Source organism: Trichoderma breve (genome assembly GCF_028502605.1).
Source record: "Trichoderma breve strain T069 chromosome 7 map unlocalized scaffold00007, whole genome shotgun sequence".
NCBI lineage: Eukaryota > Fungi > Ascomycota > Sordariomycetes > Hypocreales > Hypocreaceae > Trichoderma > Trichoderma breve.
In genome coordinates this window covers 664,165-686,220 of record NW_026611593.1, presented here as the reverse complement: position 1 = coordinate 686,220, position 22,056 = coordinate 664,165, and the positions used below count along the sequence as shown (strand labels likewise).

Genomic DNA, 22,056 nt, shown 5'->3' with positions numbered 1-22,056 from the left:
AATAACTGCGAAGCGCTATTGGGTATCGAGCCACACCTCTCTCTACCACAGCCTCGTCATTGGCTCTCGCAGCAATCCTACAGGATCTTTCACGGTCAAGCGCCAGGGTCCTGCCGCATAGCCGATAGCTTTTGTCACGATCAGGCTGTTACAAATGGCTTGTAGGAATACCAAGTTTTAGCCCAATTAGCCTCGCTGTCGCATCGTGAACAATTTTATTTCTGTGAGCTCCTTAAAACTTCACCAGAAATCTCACGATGCGTTGTTTGTCCCCAATTTCGACACACTCCTCTTCCTTGTCTGCCATCTCCGGGAAATCTTCCGGACTGGATTGTCATGAGGACGATTATCGACCGTGATGATACCGGATTAGAGGTACGGCCACCTGATGTTGGGGGGCTAGAAGTCTCAACCAAAGCCCAAATCGCGCAGGGATTGGAAGCTTTTCGGGGTTATGATGGTTTGGAGGTGGTAAATAATGCACAGGCTGGCATTGATGGAATCAAAACCGAAGGCTTTATTAAAGAAACCGAACGAAAACCGCGGAGAAAGAAGTTGTGGCTCGTCCTAGCCGGCATTGCTCTGCTGCTTGTGATCGTGGGAGCCGTATTGGGTGGCGTTCTTGGATCACGACACATTCACAAGGCTCCTACAGAAACACCAGGAGTTGCAACTGCTCCAGACGCTTCTGGCAAGCCTCCGCGTTCTTCAGATCCGCCGCCCAATGCCGTCTATGCAACATCAGGCATTGGTGTCACGGGTTGGTGGACAGGGTCATCAAGCTTCACCATCCGCTTGATCTACCAGGGACACGATGGAGATTTGCGTCTTATGCAGTACCACTCTGGAGATGGTAAATGGTCAACACTGGCCAATTTGACGGGCACAAATGCCAAACTAGGCACCCCAATTGCAGCATCATGCTTCAATATACCATTCTTTTTCTTCACTCCGATGACAAGCAGCAATGTGAGTCTTGTTTTTGTTCATCTCCATGGTTTATCTATTGTCGCTAACGTGAGCCGAGCTCAATTACGTAGAATTTTACGCAAGTCGAAATATTTTATCTCAACGAAGCAAACGAGATGCAAGAGTTCTATTTCAGAGAGCAGGACTCGCCTTCGCCTTCAGCACGAACTTTTAACGGGAGCGGAATCATGTCCTCTAAGGGTTGGAAAGCAGCAGGTGATACAAAGATTGCAACATACTGGCCCAGCGTCATCTTTCAAGACAACAGTGACCAGATACAGGAGGCTTACTATGCCAATCTGACATGGGCACAGAGTGAAGTAGGCCTCAAATGCCAGAATAGGTCGGCCTTTGCAGAAGTGCCTTATTCTGTAACGGCTGGAAGATTCGGAGGTGAGAAGATTATCTTTCAACAGGACAATCAGAAGCTACTTGTCGAGGAAAGAGATAACTCGACTGACAAGCTAGATGTTGGTGAGTTTATAGCCCCCCTCTAGTCTTGGAATTCTCAAATTTCTCATGCAGTGGCCTCTGCAGCTGCCCCATCCATTACTATCCCAGCCAACGCGGCCATGGGAGCGTTCACCGTTCCTCGAGACCCTGATACAGCTGACGGCACTATGAATACCTATATCCTCTGGCAAGATAGTACAGGTGCTCTCCAGATGACTTGGGAAGATGATGGCACTGGGTGGCGAACCTCATCGATGCCTGCCTCTCTTGGTAGTCCCGACAAAGGCACGGGCATATCTTGCCTCACACCAACTCTCTGGGCCGTGGCATCTTTGTTGTCGGACTACGGCATGGCTCGTTGCTATTATTTGGTAGATGGGAACATAAGAGAGGTTCAATATGATGGCTCAAACTGGTCCGTGATTGGAAATGTGCAGATAGATTAATGTCTTTAAAAGTATTCTGGCATGGGCGTATTGCAGATTAGAATTTTGGTTGGAACGGTATTTAATTATTCAGGTAGCTTAGAAAGGATGAAGCAGTAGAAATATGTAGTGTCTCTTATAGCACTACAGGTATTTTGACCTACCGTTAGAGCTGATGCGCATCCAAACCACGTCATAGGGATCATCGAGTATATAGGCCCAATTTTTTATTTATAGAAAGAAGCTACATAATAAAGTTCAAGCTTCCTAGCATGATTTCCCCAAATAGAAGCTTATCCCATTTGTTTCTCCTAACAACTGTACCCTGGAAGTCCAGATTCGCTAGTTGCAAGGATTCCCCAAGGAGGGTTGCAGTAGTTTCCGTTATTGGCATTGTCTTGGTTAAACTGATAAAACCACCCTGTTTATTGTTAGCACTCCTCCTGCTATATCATTGAAGCGCAGTACGAACCATTGGCACATTGACAAACGGCGTAATTAATACCACAGCCAGGGTCCTCACTAATTGACTCAAAGTTAGCTAAAAAATTAATCATATAGAAGAGTAATTGAAGACTAACAAGGCATAGCAGCCAGAAGCCACTTGGCGCTCTGTGATTGGGCTTGCAGCTACAAAAGCAGCAGGAATAGCCAAAAGAAGAGTTGAAAACTGCATCTTGGATTAAACAATGAGATTGGATATAAGTCGTGGTTAAGAGGAATTGCGTATCCTGTTGTCGTTGTTAATCTGGCTTGAGCTGTGATTGTTTGGGGTCCGAGGAGAACGACCGTTGACATTTATATTCATTTTGTATCCAGCAAAGAGTAGAATTTCACATTGATTTCATCTTGTATGAGTATTCTCGGCTTCGCATGAATATGGATTCGACTGAATGTGCAGATGTAACACCACATTATCCGGGATCTTCAAAAATATCGACACATTCGGAACATCGATCAACTCGCAGGTATTCCCAAAAGGGTTTCCTGGCTCAATCCTCTATAAGAATATTATAAAAACGTCATCTCAAGAATTATTTTTATAAAATGGATTTGAAGGAATATATTCCTTTCAGCACTGCCAGCGCATAAACTTCCTCTATTGCCGCATAACCGTGATCCTTCTCCGTCGGCTCCTCGGTGGTGATGAGGGGTAAGAAGCATCCCCTCAGTCGACACTTTTAACCTCCAAATTATCGTAAGTTTATGTATATAAGCTACTCAGCTGACTTGCATGTAGGAACATCCAAATGACGTCTTTTGTTGAATATTCTCACAAACATTCCGGTAAAAACGGATGTTGCGGAACTTTTAGGATGCATCAAGAGCTGAAGGATTTATAAATGTAACCAAAGTGCATCGCCGCTTGTGTAGTGCCCAACCTCGTATAAGTTTGAATGTCTGAAGGTTAGCAGGCGAAGCTGTTTGTCGGATGATGATGTGAGAAATTAAAAATATCTGCGCCGTAGGATGTTGACGACTTGAATCTTCAGAGCAGCACTAGAATGGCAACGTTGACAGACCGATTTCACGGAGTGCATAGAGGTAAATCATACTGGTAGAGGAGAAGTCTTCAGCAATGCCAATTGCTAACTAAACATATCCTAATGAGCCTAAGTGCTTTGTTTGCGCTCTAGCATACGGATGTTTTCAACCCACCACAAACTATACCTAGGTATAGACTACCGAGGGTATATCATAGGCATTTCTATGGCTCAGGTCCATCTAATCGTCGAAACTCTAGCCAATACGGTATAATTATGTATGCTGCCACGATCATTGCTTTCTAGTTAATTTGTTTACTAACTACTGCTATCAGGCCCGATTGTTAAGAGTTCGGACCTGTTTGGTTTGGATTCAGAGTCTTTGTATTCCGGAAACGAAGCAGACTCCCACAGCCCATGAACTGGAATCTGAATCGTGTCTGTACCACAGTGAACTTCACCACCTCCCTCGTGATGTAAGTGCCAGCCATCATCATAGATGATGTCTAGGCTGATTTACGCAAAACACCAGGGTATAAAGCCACAGCGTGTTTAAAGCTACAATTTCTACATGGCAATACTCTTTGTCTGGGGGGAGGCAAACCCAATTCCAAAGTTAAAAGGGAAAACGTGATGATAGGAGCCGCACGGAGACGGACAATGTCGAAATTGGAAGCCTTTTCGTCATACACATCAAAGCGTACTTCGACTCTTCCATCCCAGCTGTTTGGTCTCCTTGTATTTCGAGCATTTATCCCGAGCTCCAGGCCCTTTCTCACATCGTTTCCGAGGATCTTCTCATCCTTGGTGATGATAATCCAGCCACTTGCACTTCATCTTGAGCGCTCATGGCATGTGTATGCGATGCCTTTTTAATTATCCTTCACCTAGTTTCAACTAGGTTGAAGATAATATATACTTGGCTATAATACTTTAGTTATTCCGAATATCATCGCATATATTCATATCTTTCGAAACATACAGAATAGAAGGCAAATTTCCAGGCCGTAACCACGACTCTACGCCGTGTCAACCGTCTACTCCTGGGCGGATTTCGACATACTTACTGATGGACTCTCCAGAAGATAGGCATATCACTCCTCCCTTCGCACACTCGACGTAACTTAGACGTGGTGCGCCTTGATTCGTTTCCACGTGTCTCGTACGATTCGCTGTTGTTGAGTCTCAATATTAAATGCACACATCTGCTTTATCGCCACGCAGCCACTGCTGGAGCATTTACGTCGTGTTTGAAGTTCATTCGCCTGCCTCTTTGTCCTACATATGTATGTTTCAATATTGTCCTCGTATCGGGGTCTCGACCTGCGGAATTGCTCTCATTGTATGTATACACTGACAATCTGAGACTGCGTATACGCGTTCTGGACCTCTGATATGACGTGCATACGCCACTCGTACGTGACTACGTACAACCAAATGTTTCCTTTTTCTTACCGAGCCACAACATCGGCCTCTCATTTGTCGTATGGTAGTACAAGCCATATAATCGGAGCCTTTCTCTCAAACAAAATTACGTGAGTCTGCATTTCGTTCCGCAAGGAGACTTAAACTTAGACGCCGCCCGAACATGCCCGCCAACGAGGTCGAACCTAGTGGAGCGGAATAGATGAATATATGTGAATTCACCTGCATGCCCCTCTTAGGAGCGGTGTGACTACCTAATAAATTATGTGGCAATGGTCAAGTAAATCAATTGTCTTGTCCAAGCAGCTGCATGCGCAAGTCCCCGCACTTTAATTTTCCTATTTTCCATCCGGGCTTTTTGGGCCGTGAAACCTGCATATGTATCCACGCCTCCATGCACATCATAACAAAGCACCACCATGTTATACCATACGTGTATACTTTCGAGGAATAGTCACTAGAGCGATATACTGTGTGAAAAAAAGAATAGAAAATAAAGATCTCTTACCTATTTTAGCTGGTGATTCTGTTCCTTGATTTGACCGATCTGGCAGACGATCCTCTTGGCAAGATGTATCTGATGTGTTGCCGCACATCGGATCTATTATTGGTTGCACTGCTTCACTCGAGCGGGGAAGCCATCTGAAATTGGCCAGCAGCTGTATACATATTCGCCACTTCATGCAATAATTCATTATACTATGGACTTCTTATATGCACGATATCATTTGCCAACACTTGGGCAGCTGCAGTCTATTATGTATGAACTAGTTTTAGATCACCTTACAATTACTCAGCTGTTCAAGGGTCTGAATATATATTATTCATTGATGTTGCACAATGTATGTTAATATTTCGTTAAGATAGCATATATCGACCACTCAGCGGGCAAAGAGTAGTTCTACCTGGTATAAGACTTTGTCCTTGGTTATCCAAATACAGGGCAAGTATGCCAAGTACCCATTATATGACCTTTTCCATCTGATGATCAGCACTCATAACACATTTTTGTGCACGAAGAATGTTTCAGTTTCAGCCAGCCACTGCAGCTCCATGTTCTCATAGACAACCTAAGCTAGAAGATGTGTATAGTACAGTATGTCATGCCTTCGGATCTCAACCAGTCTCATCAGGCTTCGGTAGCCGTACCACGTAAGAGCAATAATGGACCCTGTGTCCATGCGGACTATTACTGTTACACACCACATCAAAGTGCGGGGCGATGCCCGTCCATCCAGATACGATAATTGATCATTACGAAGTCATTACGTCTCCTAGATGAAGAGAGGGAATCAGCATCTATTACTTTATGCCTAGAGATAACCAAGTCGGCAAGTACAGACGTATATATACTTAGATGTCAGTCGAGCCTCCTTCTTCTCAAAAACTCTTCCCTCTCATTATCATCACCAGCAACAGTAGCCACTTTATATAAACTATAATCCTGAGATCAAATTCTCTTCTATCTTATCGGTGACAAGATTCACAATGGCAGCAACTCAGTTTCCACTCCCAGTCCGCCAACCACCATTCCGTAGGATTGGGCACTGGCTACCTGAGGACGACAATCTTCTTATAGATTGGCTTCGCGGTCTGCTCGAGGAGATCGAAAGAGACAAGAAAAGGTTCAAGGGCCCATGGAAGCTCAGTCCGGAAGTGGATGATTTAAAGAAATATGTCGAGAGCTCTGCCGAGCTTCGAATGCTGGCTCAAGCCATGCTAGATGAAGTCCCTAACAAGCCCCCCTACATCGATGACCCTGTTGGAAACAAACAAATCAAGTCTCTCGATGATTTGTACATTTGCTTTGACAAGGTTATGACGTCGAGGGCTCCTATTTGGAGAAAGTTGGAATACGACGTCGGTCTGGTTGGATTTCCATTCAACGCCGTTTTGGACTGGCCGATGGCTACCCCTAGCGGATACGCGTTTTTTCTGAAGCCCGACATCAATAAGAAGTTCGAAGTCATACTCAACACTTGGAAGACAAACTTCTTACAGACACCTGATTCCGCAAAAGTTTTGCTACCCAAAGAGGGTGACGATATTCCAATGGATGAGGCTTGGTTGAGCCCTGAATCGCGGAAGGTAATCGAAGATGATACCAATCTCGAAGGCGAACATCTCAAATTCGAGGAACTATTTGAGTGTGACCCAAAGCAAGACTACTGGGGTTTTCAATCATGGGACGACTTCTTCATCCGAACGTTCAAGCAGTACCCAGATAAAGAGCTCCGCCCCATTCACTTCAAAGACAATGATGATTGGATCATAAACTCATGCGAATCTAAGCCGTTCTCACTTCAACCCAATGCAAAAGACTATGACAAGTTTTGGCTGAAAGGACAGCCATACTCCGTCATGGACATGTTAAATAAGAACGAAGATTATGCATCCCTGTTCGTCGGTGGCACAGTTTATCAGGCCTTCTTGAGTGCTACCTCTTACCATCGCTGGGATTCGCCAATCAGCGGCAAAGTTCTCTACACTGAGGTTATCCCAGGCACCTACTTTGCAGCCCCCACTGTCACTGGGTTTTCCAATCCTGACGGGCCTGATCCGGCTTCTCCAGACCTTGCTCAGGGCTATATTACCCATTTCGCCACTCGAGCCGTCTATTACATTCGAAACCCAAAGATTGGCATCATCGCTCTTCTCTACGTTGGAATGGCTGACGTGTCTTCTTGTGAGATTAATGAGAAATTCATCGACGTGCCTGAGGGGGGAAGAGAAGTTAAGAAGGGAGAGGAACTTGGAATGTTCCATCATGGAGGCTCAACCTACTGTCTCCTAATTCCAAAGGGAACCAAGGTTACTTTCATCCCCGAAGCTACTCCGCGAGAGGGACAGAGAAACATTCCCATTCGCAGTCCGCTGGCTCGAGTTTACAATGACGATATTGAGGAACAGTTTAGGAACTGACCACCCGCCGGTACATTTCGACAGGCTATGTCTGTCTTTAGTAAACAATTTTCACTGCTGTGATGGAACTCTCGAGGGTCGTGCAGGAAAGTGGATTACCATGGACGTTCATTTAAATTTGTTGATGTGCTTTTCGTCACTCCTTAGCAAAATTATGAATATCAATCATTTGTTAACCAACTTCTAACTATCTGCTGGTGGTGATCTCTGATGGTGATCCGCGTGAAAAAAAAAAAAATTGGCAGTCGCTCAACTTATCTCGGTAATTCAGTCTCTGTGCATGTCTAACAATGTGAATAGACGCATACAACTTATGTAAAGAACAATTCACCGGTGGGCATTCCCTTAGCATCTTCAACACAAGCAGGACTCTCATTTAGGTGAATAGCGATGGCATTCTAAGTTCATTATATAAGACATGCTGCATGGGACCAGTGACATGGCAGTCCAAAACGGGCTGGTAGCTCTTGGTGGCACAATTGTCTTCATTTCCCCTCCCATTCGTGCTCAAGGATAGAGTAAAGGACAGTATCAAACCACTTGCGCTGAAACCACACACTTTCACGCTTCCGGCCTTCCAACTTGAACCCAATCTTTTCCCAAAGCCTTATTGCTGTCTCATTGTAGCTGAACGACCATAGCTCAATGCGATGCACTCCCGTATAATTGAAAGCCCAGTCGACAGCCCACTTTGTAGCTTCAGCACCGTAGCCCTTGCCGCGGTATTCTTCTAAGAGCCAGATTGCAAAGCTGGTAGATCAATGATCTTCTTTAGACTCGAGTGACGGCGGGGTCATGTTCAAAGATTCAATTGGCTTTCCGGCTGTGGGATGTCCACTCTCCGATGTCTCTTTCAAGCAGATGAAGACAAAGATCAAAGCCTTCTTCTGGTACACTTCTAAAAACTCGTCCATTGACCTCTAGATTGGCGGTCGAGGGATTAAGGGATGACCAAGCTCCATGCACCCAGGCTCGCTAATGATTGCATAGAAGGTGTCCTTGTCTTCAATTTGCACGCTGCGGTAAACAAGCTTCTCAGACACGAACAGTGTCGTCACAGGGCGCGGTAGAGAAGACATGATGCCTTGGGTCATTTTAATCAGTGATGTACGGAGTAGTAAAACGTAGTGATAATCGTATATGGGGGTAGAATCTCCGGAATACCAATTAAACTAGCCTCAAACCAGATTTATTACATCTAACGGCTATCAATGAATACATCGCGCTCTGGAATATATTCTTAAAGAATGCCGTAGTATAAAAGTAAATCTCGGGAGGACTAAGTCAGACAAGCCACCCGCTTCGAAGAAATTAGGCAATACTGTATCAGAGCAAACTCACGAGTCCAGTGGCGTTAACCTAACTGGGTAATTGAATCTCGCATCTCTTAGCAGAGCAAAGGTAAGCTCAGCTTAGGCCTACGTCATCTGGCAAAAGGGGGCTAAAAAGTTAAATGTAAATAGGTGGCGATTGATAATGTAGCCATAGCAACAGACTAGAAAAATATTGTGATAGTAACAGATACAAAGTACAGGTATTGATAGTCACAAAAAGTAGTGAAAGCAGCACAAACGTACCTGGGTGATGACCCTCTATTGGAAGCATCACCCAACAAAGGCTCCTATTCCCATTACATCCATCTATCCCCATCGTATCCCTCTATTCTCATCGTATCCCTCTATTCTCATCGCATCCCATTCTGACACTTGAACCTCGTTCAGTCGCTAGCATACTAGCTATTTTTTTTTTTATAATTTTTATAATTTTTTTTTTTTTTCTTTTTTTTTTTTCCTTTTTAAAAGAACAAATTTGTGTAATCTCCCGTTTACCTCCAATTTCAAAAGAGCAAATCAACTTCGTTCTGTGACTCCATTGCCTCGTACCATGCTCGACGCGCTCCTCCAGGGTCTAGGTTTAAGTGGCGAGATTGCAGTTCTTCTAGCTCGTGGTCTCTATCAGATGCGTTTCCAAAGAAACCGGGCGCTTCCTGGAAATCGCTGGTGAAGTAAGCCCAGAGTTGGTCGTTTGGAGTCCGACACGGCCCAAGGCCGTGATATGTATGAAGGGTATAGCGCCACTCCTTTTCGGTTCTGTCTTGCTCGAGCGAGATGTCGTAGTCGGTTGCGCACAATAAGCATGATCCTTTTTCTGGGTTGAAGTTTTTAGATTTGAAGGCTTCCAAAACATCTCCCCATCTACCCGTCAGTGAAGCGATATAAAGACGTCGATCCATGGACTTTTTTGAGGCCTGGCGGTCATGGCGACAGAATCGCGGTAGCGACGCTGCACATTCCAAGTGTTGGCATATTCCAGGCCGTACGCTCTCAATCAGCCTTGCAATTTGTTCCCAGCGCACCAGCGGTCCAACCATTGTAAAAATTCGGCCGATATAAAGACTCCCATGCACGATTTTGGCGGTAGATTGACTAGAAAACCTCCAAAGATCTTTCTTTCTTGGGCTTATGGTCAAAGTCGGCTGGAAGATTCCGCTCGTAGATTTGCAAGAGGGGCTTGAGGCATACGAATAGCGACACTGACACTTACTCAATGCCAACTTTTCCTCGTAACTCGCAGAGGACTGTAAGCTTTGAAGCGATATACCGTGAGAGGCCCCATAGAAATGACGATTCATTACCAGATATGCAGTCATGAAACAAATGGTAGGAGTTTCCGCGAAGAGGAAATAGGGCGGCGACAAGTAGAGATTGCCCTTCCTATGAATTCCATTTGTCCACATGGAATTTTCGAAGGCTTGAACGGTCGATCTGTGGTTCTGCCCATCCCAATCGGCTTCGGAGTTTAATGGTCGGAGTTGATTGCAACACCAGCAGAAATAAGCACCAGGTACATCTTTTGACAATGTGGACAAGAACTCAGCCAGTTCTCCCTTTGTGAGGCAAGGCAGATTGCCTTTAGGGAACAGAACCGTCTTTAAATGCTTGCAGGTCAAGGCCAAAGCTATTTTCCATTGCGCTTCTAGGTGATTGTTTATCAGGCGGATAATCTCGACCGGAAGATCCAAGAAAGCAGATGGCAATGTTCCTTGTGCTGCGTCGACCGATATTTGTTCTGTGTCGACCGATATTCCTTGTGCTGTGTCGACCGATGCTCCTTGTGCTGCATCGAGCGATATTCCTTGTGCTGCATCGACAGAGGCATTCGCTAACTGTAGTTCCCTTTTCAGAGCGTTTATAATTTGTAGCCTCGAGCTCTGCCGTTTAATTGGATAGTGTTTGTGTGTCATTGTTCTTAGTAGAGGTTGGTTTTCGAAGAAGAAAGATCGTTGCTCACAAAACTGAAGAATCATGGCTACTGTCGTTCCTTTATAAGTCTTTTGTAGCAAAAGGAGCCACATATTCACGCAATGCTGCTTATCTTACTTTGAGAAAAAATTCGTATTATGTGAAACTCAAAATTTGATCTTGGGCTTTTATCGATGATACTTTGCAGCTCCAATCTTCAAGATTCGAGTTGGTGGATTGTGGCCGATCAGTTCGAGCTACGGATTGATTCTGGATCTTGAAATAAATGCCAGGTCGCAGCCCTGCTCTGAACTATACATTATGAATTCATTAGCCATCTTGAGGAACATGTATTCTATATCGAACTCAATAATATAATTGCCTATATGCGGCGTATGCCCCACATGACTCATTGACTTTTAGGAGGATAGAGGCGGTGTATATTATTATGTGTATAGATGCTAATACGAACAGAGTGATGATATAAAGGTACATATACGCCAGGTGGATTATAAAAAAAAACATTATTCTTACACGTGGTATGGAATATATTGGAATTCCCCAGAAAATATAAGGTATGTCTGGGAGAATGTCGACAGCCTCTAGAACTGACTCAATGTGAATTCATTTCCAGACCCTAGCAGTAGCACATTGCGTTGATAGCTGGAAATTTACTGTTGAACTAGTTCTATTGACACCGAACAAAAGGCAAGAAACCTAGTTTGTCTGAGGAATATAAGAATCACTAGGCTGATCAAATCATCCTATCAAGACTTGTTCGTCAACTCATGAGAGAAATATCAGAGTATATTATTCATTAACATACAGCGCTCGCTATCTTTAGCTCCCTTCACGCCATTATCGCTTGACATTCCCACAAGAAAGCCGTGCCTCGCTCTGACCCATCTTTAGCTCCCCTCATGCCATTCTCGCTTGATATTGCCACAAGAACACTGTGCCTTGCTCTGACTATGATCATGTCTTCTACCCAAGTTTCCCACGAGAGATTTCCAAAATCTGTCTTTTGGAGACCGACATGATCCAAGGCAGTGATATGTGCTAAGCCTGAATCGCCATTCCTTGTTTTCTTTATTCTGGTGGAGTGAAATCTCGTAGTCCGTATCGCAAAATAGGCATGAGCCGCCCTCCGGATAATTTTTGGGCGGTTCGAAATCCCCTTCCATATTGTATAACCTTGGAACAATGGATATATAGCTGTCCGAGTTCGCGTGTGCCATGGGGCCATGTTGAGCAGGGCATACTAGTCTCGCATCTGCCAAGCATCTCCAATGGTTGCAAATCTCTGGCGAACAGCTACTGATGAGCCTCGCCATACAGTTCCAAGGCATCAGAGGACCAACTATCGTGTAGAATCGACCCAAATACAGTTTGCCATGGATAATCTTTGGAATCATCTGAAACGAAAGCCTCCAGGCGGTCTCTTTTCGATCAGGTTCATCGTCCTTCCGCTCATAGAGGCGATAGTCGGATCCTGGAGGACTTTGTGACTCCTTCTTGGTTATGCCTTGGAACGGTGAACTGTGTTGGCAATTATGCAACTCGATATGGTCTTGGAACGACGCATACCGTTCAAGAATGTGAAGCGGCAGGCCATGGGAGGAACCCAGAAAATGTTGGTTCATAACTAGGTAGGCATCCATAAAATCAACAGAGAAATAGCCTTTGAACGATGAAAAATAGTATGGAGCCGGTACATGCCAGTTATTACCTGAACTGATATTCCACGTTGGGTATTTGAAGTATCCAATGTTCCATTTGTGATCATGACCATTCCAATCCACATCTGGTATCAGTCGGCGTAACCGATGGCAACAGAAGCAGAAGTATGTGCCAGGTACATCTTTCTGCAAAGTTGAAAGAAATGTGATACGGTCCTCTTTGCTGAGCCATGGTAGGATATTTTCAGGAAATAACGCTTTCATCAAGCATTTGCAAGTCAAAGCGAGAGATATTTGTGTTGGAATTGGTAGGTAAGATGCTATTGGGAGAAGAAGTTCGACCGGTAAGGACAGTAAAAATGGACATTCCCGATTAACAGTGGAAGGATTTAGTGTCAACTGGATATCCATTTTAGATATATTTGTCGCTTCTACCCGTGGGCTTCGACGACTGTGCGGAGGGTAGCAACTTTGTGGACAATGGTGAGTTGGCGAATCATGACGGGCACGCGGCCAGGGCCTACTTATATTCTTTCTGAGATGAAATTTATTGGGAAGGAAGAATGTTGCCCTCTAAAGCATCTAGAAAAGAAAATAGAAGTTATTTATAACCTTTTTTTGGCCTATCTTATCACCATAGTAACAGGATGGCATACTAGGAGACGGGAAAGAACCCATACAGTTCATGTTATGTAGAAACAAAGAGCTACATCGCATATTAAACTTTGAGTGGTGTCGACGTATGGATGTATACCTTTTTGGAGAAAGGAAGACGGCAAAGAGCCTATTATTCGAATTTACATATACATGTAAGTAGAGATAAAATTATTAAAAGAAAATGAAATGTCTTCTGTTGTTTTTGCGTCGTGTCATATAGCAGCCTGCAGAGCGTGGCTTCCTCAAGTATACCTCTATGGAAGCTTCAATGTTTGTTTGAACATAACACGACAATCTTTACTGAACTTGGGGCCACCTTGACCTCCAGATTATAGAAGAGAAATTCTGGGCGGAATAGAGTTTTCATTATATTCAAACCCATCGATTCACATTGCCATTTGTGTAACTTAAGATGCGCCAGGTAAACTTATAGTTATTCGTCCGGTGCCTCCCTGTGCCACTTTCGCCGGGCTACCCCAGGATCAACCTCCAGATGGCGAGATCTTATTTCTTGGGCCGAGGGGATGTCCTCAAAGTCAAACAGGCCATTGGAATCAAAGTGATACGGGTCATTGAGATCAACATCCCGTATTAAGTTCCGACGACTAACTTCTGGGTGGGGGTTAACAAAATAATTCCAAAGTTTATCGCTCGGAGACCGGCATGATCCAAGGCGATGATAAATACTAATTTTGATGGTCGTTTCGTTGTTCGTTTCCAGATCAACTGAGATATTGTAATCTGTGCTGCATAATAAGCAAGAGTCGCGCTCCGGATCAAATTTGATTCTTTTCCCATCGTCATCACGGTAAGGACTTGTCGACTGAATGAATGGACAGCAGCGCAAATAGCGCTTTGGTAAGCTTCTCATGAGATAGCAGCAATACGGGAACGCTGAGCAGGTGAGATGACTGCAGATTGGTATCGAAGTACTCTCCATCAACTTTTTAAGTTGCTCTTGAGACACTGGAGGCCCAGTCAACGTATAAAATCTGGCAATGAAGAGCTCATCATCGATGATCTTCGGGCTGGATCGAAATAAAAATCTCCAGGCGTTTTCCCTCCTTGGCAGCGCTTCGAGAGTTTCTTCAAGAAATTTGGTTTCTGGATCCATGAAATCCTCCGAGATATACTTCCTTATTTTCGGCCTATGGCGGAACCTAATGCATTTGCCTAATTCGATAACATCCTCGAGAACACTACATCGTTCGAGGCCCCGGAGAGATGTACCATGAGAGAAGCCATGAAAGTGTCGACTCATGACCAAGTTTGCTTCCATGAATGATATTTTGGTATCGAAGAAAAAGAAAGGAAAATATGGCGGAAGTTCAATGTGAAAGATATTGGTGGGATGGGGCACCCATCGTGAATTCCTGAAAGCTCCAGCAGTCTCTGTATGAGCTTGGTTTTTGTAATCAAGATTAGGATCGAGTGTGCGCAGCTTGTTGCAACAATAGCAGAAATACATATTGGGGATGTCTCTTTGTAAGGTTGAAAGAAACTCAATCAGATCTTTTCCTTCAAGGCGTGGTAGAGTGTTTCTGCGAGTTGACTTTGAGAAGAATCTGCAAGTCAAACCTAACGAAAGTTGCCATGGCGACGGTAGGTGACTTATGACCAATAGGAGGATTTCTGTTGGAAAAGATAATATTGGCGCATGGATGGGCTCAGTTGAGTCCCGAAGTCTTTTCTTAGATGCCTCCGCCTCAATGAGGCGCTGGCTTCGACGCTTGCGTAAGCATATTCTGGAGTTCTGATACATGGTGCGGAAACTGAGAGTCATCATGAATCCAGCAAGATATCGATGGGAAACGGCATGGCTTATATAGGGAACAAATAGATGGCTTAGTAGACTAAAGATGTAAGCCAGCTAGTTGCATTCAGCTTAAATGTGACAGAAACGCAGCCATATCCATCTATACGTGCATTATCACTTGGTCCAGGCTCATCTATTCCGTACAAGGCTGTTAGTCACGGCACCCCAACCAACGCGCAAAACCACCTCCATCAACTGTTGGGCGCTGAACTTGACGTCAGTTTGGCGTCATGTAGACCTTATCTCCTCTATGCTGCACTCTCTAGAGGCGCAGATTTATTCCTCAAAGTCTAGTAGATCAAACCCTAAAGAATAGTATCGTTAATCGAGAACACTTCAGCCGATTTTTGTTCCTATCGCGCCACTATCCCAGAGCGCATGCGGAGCTGCTGCCAGCTAAGCCAGTAATTCTTGGTTGCCTCCCAGAGGCTGCGAGATCGGGCTCAAGAAAACAGATCCTGAATGACTGTGCCGGGGACACTTCATTGTTATTCAGGATCGTTGTAATGGCTGCCCCACGATACGAGATTGGAAACGCTGTCACTAGAATACGAGAAGATGACAATGATGCTCGCTTCACAGTTCGGCGCAATGGCAAGGTTTTTTATATTAAGCTTTCACCATCCAATTTCGTCAACTCTCCCAACATGACGAACAAGTACAAGTCGTACCTGGAAGTTTTGAATTCCGGTCAGGAGGTGTTAGGTGAAATATACGACAGCGACGTCTATGATTGGGTGATGGCTCGATTCGAGCCCTTCTTTACCAACCTCGCGCCTGATCCGCCAGTTGAAACAATTACAGTCACCTTGAAAGAATATCTCTATCCCGATTTCTTCATCTTTATACTTGATATAATCGATGAGAAGCTACAGCCACGCCTTGTGCCAACCGAGGAGTCGCCCTATTGGCCATCCTTTGTTCGCTTTGATAACGACTTTCTCGATGACTTAGAGACCTGGACAACTTTGTACGATCCAGCCAACATCATCATCAGCCATAAAGCACCCAAAGACGCGCTCTTCAAGGTACCAAAGAAGGTTTTGATTGACAACGGCCAGACTGTGTGCTTCTTCAAACGTTGTTATGGCAGTATACAGATCACCCAGGAGCTTAAACCCTATAAAAAGATTCATGAGGCTGGTCTGGACTCTCGATTGAACGTCTATTGCCTATACGGCATTGTGATGGATGATTGTGACTTCATTCTGGGGCTGTTATTAACCTACGTCCATTGCGGTAGCCGACCATTATCGGCACGAGGCCACCCTGAAGAACCCGATGACCTTACGCCTGCAGTTAGGGAACGGTGGATGGGGCAGCTCGAGACTGCCTTATCGGCGCTGCACGAGAACAGTATAGTTTGGGGAGACGTCAAAGCAGCAAATGTTTTGATTGATAAGAACGAAGATGCCTGGTTAATTGACTTTGGCGGCGGCTACACTGAAGGGTGGGTCGACAAGGACGTAGCAGGGACGGTGATGGGGGATTTTACTGGGATGACTAGGTTGAGAACGCTTTTGTTTCCTGCAAAATAAGGCCGTGGCCGGTTGTAACATCACACTTGACTCTATTACAAAGAGCAATAAATGAGCATTTTCAGCGTCGGCTGATGGTAGCACCCAGCACTGGTTCTGGTGCGTTGTTACTGGCCGGATATAAAACCAGCAAATTATATATCCAAAGGTTAGCCGCATAGCTTGGCGGGCTGTCGTGAGCCAGCTACTTTGCCACTTCAAAATGAATACCTGTACGTAGTGGTGACAGTCTAGTAGTGTATGTCGTACGTCCTGACATTGGCGTCTGTCCTACCTAAAATGCTCCAGAATAGAAGCCAGCCTTCCAGTCAACAACCATAGTACATGACAATTACCAGGACTACGCTGCTAACTATATTCTCATTAAATGAGATTTGGTTTGCTGCGAATGTGCTCACGCAAGAGAATCATTCGCCGACCGTATTCTTTTTAATAGAGCCTATGCATGCACAGAGTCAAATCCCATTCATCCTCCATTCATCCAGCCAAGAAAGAAAAAAAAATCTTTAAAACAAATATATAACAGATACAGGATTTGGCTATCTCCCGATGGCTCCCTATGTTAATACTCGTCACAGAAGAACGACTTTGTGGCTGGATCAAAGTAGGTACATACGCAACTCGTCATTAGTGTGGCAGACAGCCAGAGAGGTAAACGAGCAAGTTGATGAGCTCCGCCAAGTATGCCCCCATAATATTCAAGGTCCATTCCCAGCATGCCATCTGACAATATGGGGCTTTCAGTTTTTTAGTTAGTTGTCGTCTATTGTCTCTGTCAGCCTTGCTGCCTAATACGGCGAACCCAATTCTTGGCTCTTGGCCTTGCCCGCACTTTTTGTAACACCAAGCTCCCTACATAAACTGAACTAATACATTACGGATTTGTTGATATCTGTTATCTTTTGAAAGCTCATCACTTCTCCAGAAAGTGGCCACTACCCCAGTTGCCATCAGAACTGTGACGGAAAGCCTAGAACAAGGTCCAGCTGCAGTAACCAGTCTTGGTAAAGAAACGCGAACACCTCTATATCTAATTTTGGCCCTTTTCCTCCCTGGTACATTTATCAGTCGACTTTTTATACTCCTTAGGTCGCCCAGGTCCCATTTTAACAATGCAGTCTTCAAACATTATCGGAGAGCGCTTGTGTGAAAAGTGTCGCACACTCTTAAACGAATGTCGCTATTTCTCTCCAACCAAAGATGGCAGCACTCATATCGACCACTATAAATCTGTAACAGACCTCCAAGCTTCAGCAGATGGGGGCTGTCGCAGTTGTCAAATTATTTGGATGCACATGAGCTGGGTAGACAGAGATGGACTAGCAGATTACGTTATGCTCATTATAAAGGAGTCTTATCTACGTGCATTCATGTATGGCTCCTCGGAATTTGGATTTTCAATGCGATTAGAACACACGGCTACACTTGATACCTTTTGGTCGGAGTTTGAAATTCACTTCCTTGACACAAGGAAGCCTCATCATGAATTACCCCCGATTTCGCGTACGAAAATCTTGCCCGCGTGATGATAGTTCGAATACTCACTGCATACCTAATTTTTAGGGCTGGCGAGTGAAAATATCGATGAAGTTAGGACGCTCATGCAAACAAGTCTCAGATGGATAGACAGCTGCAGCCAGAATCATGAGAAATGCCAACGGACAAAGAACCTCAAAGAAAAATTCAATGTTGCACCAACTCGATTGATAGACGTTCAATCTAATGACAACAGCACGGTCAGACTTGTCGATACCAAGGAGTTGTCAAGTGAAATAAAACCCACCTATCTCATTCTGAGCTATTGCTGGGGACTGGGAAATGAAGCAGCGAAAACAACACGCAACAACTTACATCAACGAAAGCAACAAATTATGGTATGCGACTTGCCAAAAACAATTCGCGACGCTATTACAGTTACAAGGGCCACGGAGGTCCGATATCTCTGGGTTGATGCACTATGCATCATCCAACCAGACAACGACAACTTTCTTGGCGACTGGAATACTGAAGCAGCCCAAATGGGCAGCTACTATTCTAATGCTCTATTCTGCATCTCAGCTCTTTGCACATCAGATAGCTCAGACGGATTTCTTCGAGAGAGGCACTCTGCTCGATACCCATGGAGAAAAGAGGAGTGCATCCAGCATGAGGAAAACTTTTTTTCCATCATACCATCTAAAGGACTAAATGATATCAAAATCAGACATATGCCATTGATGGAACGCGCTTGGGCTCTACAAGAAAGAATTTTATCAACTCGAAGATTACACTGGAGTGGGATCGGTCTGTTGTGGGAGTGTGACAGTGGCCTGTTCCAAGAGAATCAGCCTCTTCGGAATCTGCGCCAGCAGCATAATGAGAATTATATTGGTGCAAGAACCGATAATTTCATACGAGAGGTCTTGAGTTTGCCTAAAGAAGAAGCTTTAGGAATTGCCTGGCTTGGCATAATAGTTCAATACTCGGACATGCAGTTGACAAAACCAACAGACCGTCTCGCTGCCATCCATGGAGTTGCCCGTCGTCTCTCATTACAACACAATGTGGAATACTTTGGTGGAATCTTCAAGGGATTTTATTCAAGAGCTCTTCTTTGGGAATGTACGAAGATCGGACATGAAGAAGATGGCTTCATTCGAAAGGATTTTCCTAGCTGGTCTTGGGCTTCAGCTGTCAAGTTCGGTTACGACCGCAACTACTTTTTAGGAAAATCTTCTTCGAGGATCAAAGATCTCATTCGATATGCCAATCCGGGACAGCCTACATCTCTTGATGAAATCATAGACTTTAGAGACCGTTCTAAGCGAAAGCTTGCGTTGAGAGCTCCTTTGATTTCGATGAAACTAGAACCGCAAGAACCCATTCAGCCAGAAATTTCGACATCATATAATGATTTTTATCGGACCATCGACGGTCCAATCTGGAAAGGACAGAAAATCTACTGCCATATGGATTGTAAGATGAAATCTCCGGAACCATCGGCAGTGACTCTCCTCATATGTTATGGAGACTTTGGACAAGGGATGAGAACCGCACCAGACAATACAGTCCCTTACAAGGGTCTAATATTGAGAATATCGGAGGAAGACGGGCCTGGTGCGTTCGTGCGACTAGGTCATTTTAGGGTTTACATTCCTTGGTCGGAGGAGGAGGAGGAGGGAGGCTATCTTAATGACTGGGAGACAGACGTTTATTTATTTTAATTTCGAATTTTTCCTTATTATATTGGATATAGTGAGAGCCGTATTATGGAATGTTTAAAGCAACTTTTACCGTAAAAATGTGCAGTTAAAAAGCCTAGAAAACTACCTGCTCAATAGGACGCCTGATGCCCAGCAGGGGGGATATTCAAGAAGATATTTACAGCTACCTATACTATTAAAGTATTCCAATTCTTGTTATCCATTAACGTTAGTTGCCAACTGATTACATTAAATGTCCGTTCCTTGTACATATGTGATCTTTTCTTGTCATTTCCATTTGCATTGTGACAAATCAGCAGTCTCATGGATCATCAGTCGTGACTTTATGAACAAGAACTTTTATTCATAATATTCTATATTAAATATAAAATCAAATAAACATAATACACTATTGCATATCGGTAAACAAAAGTATTGACAGACTATAATAAGCATTGTATTGTATGTCAAAGCATCCTAGGAAGAGTCTCCCTCATCGCCCTCATGCCACCTTCGCCGCGCCTTCCCAAGATCCATATCCAGATGCCGATGCTTCATTTCCCAGTATAAAGGATTCAGTGGCCCACACACATCTCGAACAAGATAATCCCAAAGGAGGTCGGCTGGGGAGCGACAGGCTCCGAGGTAGTGGTATGTGCAGATCTTCAATCTCCACTCTTTCTTGTCGTTGTCTCTTTGAAGCGAGATATCATAATCGGTGTAGCAGTACTGACATGAACCGCTTTGCTGGAAATGGTGATCATGATTCCAGTCTTTTTGGCAGATACTCCGATTGTTGTGGCTTCGACTGATGATAATATGGCAATATGAGTACGTTTCCGTAATGCACCTCAGGTGGCGACAAATGGGCAGGTGAATGCTTTCCAAGAGTCTCGCCAAGTGCTCCCAGCCCACCATTGGCCCTTCAACTGTATGAGTTCTAGCGATGTAGAGCTCATTGTCGATAATCTTGGGGATGGAGTCAAAGGAAAACCTCCAGGGGGCTTGAAAAGCCTTTGCTTTGGATCCCTGTGGTCTGACATCAAAGACAGTCTGTTTGCAGGCTTTTGATACCTTCAAACTCTTTCTCAGGTCATCATTCCAGTCGTCTCGATCATTGATAGTAGTCCTGTTCAATATGATGAACTTTTCGAACTTTGAGTGTCGCTCGAGTGTCGAAAGGGGAAGTCCATGAGACTCGCCATAAAAGTGGCTGTCCATTACCAAGTATGCTTCCATGAAATCAAGGTGTGCCTCTTTGAGAACGGGATGCCAGAGTAATGGAATCTGCTGCTTGGGAATATGTTTGTGGACCAAGTCCCAGTCGCCAAACAAACCCGACTTGCCGCATCCATGGTCATTTTGGCCCTCCCAGTTCCGATCCTGGTTTAAAGGACACAACTTGTGGCACCGAAAACAGAAATATACGTTGGGTATATCTCTCTGCAAGATATACAACATTGATGAAGTTTCCATTTCGTCGGGTTTGCTTGATGTTAGAATACGGAAAGTATTGTAAAAGCCCTTGCAGGTAAGTGCCAGAGAAAGGCGGAAAGGCATTGGGAGATGGTCCATTATCGTAAGTAAAATCTCCGGTGGGATGTTTGCGATGGCACATGACCCTGTCCTCGGCGTCATATCGAGATAAGAGTGCTCCATCTGGAAAATCTCTCCAGGTGCCCGTGCCGGCTCTCGTCGCCGAGGTCTATACCGTACAAGTCGAGTGTTTGCCATTGTGAGGATTGGGTCAAAGTAGATTTGAATTTGGTCAAGATAGGTTTGAATTCGGTCAAGATAGGTTTGAATTGGATCAACATAGGTTTGAATGGGGTCAACGTAGATATGAAGTGGGCTTTTGTTCACGTTGGATATTGCAAAATTGTGTGTGAGGGATGATTCAAATCACAATTCTTGGGGGGGTGGGCATGTCTTTATAGGCAAACAAATACAAGAAGGATTAGCATTCAGCTTCCAAAGCTATAAAGATACAATAAACAATCAACAAGACGTGTTGCCCAGCAATATCAAAGTATAAGGTATCAAACTCGACGATGGCTTCATATGTGGCGGATTGTAAGTATAAGACTCGGACGGTGGTTGGTCCAGGTATAACATGGGGGAGATCTATGTCTGGTGGCGTCCGATTTACAACACCAATTCACTCCCACAACCAAGCCACAGACAATTTTCTTCTAGATAATGGACGATTACCTTTTCTAAGAAGCTGAATTATGGACGTTGTCTTGGTAACAGTGATATAAGAG

General features: G+C 44.4%; 7 protein-coding genes across 7 annotated transcripts; 4 read left to right on the top strand and 3 right to left on the bottom strand.

Moving 5' to 3' along the window:
- Window positions 1-336: 336 nt before the first annotated feature.
- On the top strand, window positions 337-1,868 carry T069G_10404 (uncharacterized protein; the record flags this gene model as incomplete). The annotated part of the gene is made up of 3 exons (XM_056177614.1): window positions 337-969; window positions 1,041-1,443; window positions 1,507-1,868. The coding sequence occupies 3 exons, from the start codon at window positions 337-339 to the stop codon at window positions 1,866-1,868; spliced, it is 1,398 nt and encodes a 465-aa protein (XP_056023904.1).
- A 4,376-nt stretch (window positions 1,869-6,244) lies between these two features.
- On the top strand, window positions 6,245-7,678 carry T069G_10403 (phophatidylserine decarboxylase domain-containing protein; the record flags this gene model as incomplete). Its single annotated transcript, XM_056177613.1, has 1 exon — window positions 6,245-7,678. One exon carries the CDS (start codon window positions 6,245-6,247, stop codon window positions 7,676-7,678), a length of 1,434 nt encoding a protein of 477 aa, XP_056023903.1.
- Window positions 7,679-8,163: 485 nt separating this feature from the next.
- T069G_10402 (acetyltransferase (GNAT) family domain-containing protein) lies at window positions 8,164-8,757 on the bottom strand (the record flags this gene model as incomplete). The annotated part of the gene is made up of 2 exons (XM_056177612.1): window positions 8,164-8,408; window positions 8,631-8,757. The coding sequence occupies 2 exons, from the start codon at window positions 8,755-8,757 to the stop codon at window positions 8,164-8,166; spliced, it is 372 nt and encodes a 123-aa protein (XP_056023902.1).
- Window positions 8,758-9,515: 758 nt separating this feature from the next.
- T069G_10401 (uncharacterized protein) lies at window positions 9,516-10,049 on the bottom strand (the record flags this gene model as incomplete). Its single annotated transcript, XM_056177611.1, has 1 exon — window positions 9,516-10,049. One exon carries the CDS (start codon window positions 10,047-10,049, stop codon window positions 9,516-9,518), a length of 534 nt encoding a protein of 177 aa, XP_056023901.1.
- A 5,529-nt stretch (window positions 10,050-15,578) lies between these two features.
- Window positions 15,579-16,610, top strand: T069G_10400 (protein kinase domain-containing protein; the record flags this gene model as incomplete). Its single annotated transcript, XM_056177610.1, has 2 exons — window positions 15,579-16,136; window positions 16,182-16,610. 2 exons carry the CDS (start codon window positions 15,579-15,581, stop codon window positions 16,608-16,610), a joined length of 987 nt encoding a protein of 328 aa, XP_056023900.1.
- A 1,871-nt stretch (window positions 16,611-18,481) lies between these two features.
- On the top strand, window positions 18,482-19,813 carry T069G_10399 (heterokaryon incompatibility protein (HET) domain-containing protein; the record flags this gene model as incomplete). Its single annotated transcript, XM_056177609.1, has 2 exons — window positions 18,482-19,016; window positions 19,065-19,813. The coding sequence occupies 2 exons, from the start codon at window positions 18,482-18,484 to the stop codon at window positions 19,811-19,813; spliced, it is 1,284 nt and encodes a 427-aa protein (XP_056023899.1).
- Window positions 19,814-20,269: 456 nt separating this feature from the next.
- On the bottom strand, window positions 20,270-21,526 carry T069G_10398 (f-box domain-containing protein; the record flags this gene model as incomplete). The annotated part of the gene is made up of 1 exon (XM_056177608.1): window positions 20,270-21,526. The coding sequence occupies one exon, from the start codon at window positions 21,524-21,526 to the stop codon at window positions 20,270-20,272; it is 1,257 nt and encodes a 418-aa protein (XP_056023898.1).
- Between the last annotated feature and the right edge of the window lie 530 nt (window positions 21,527-22,056).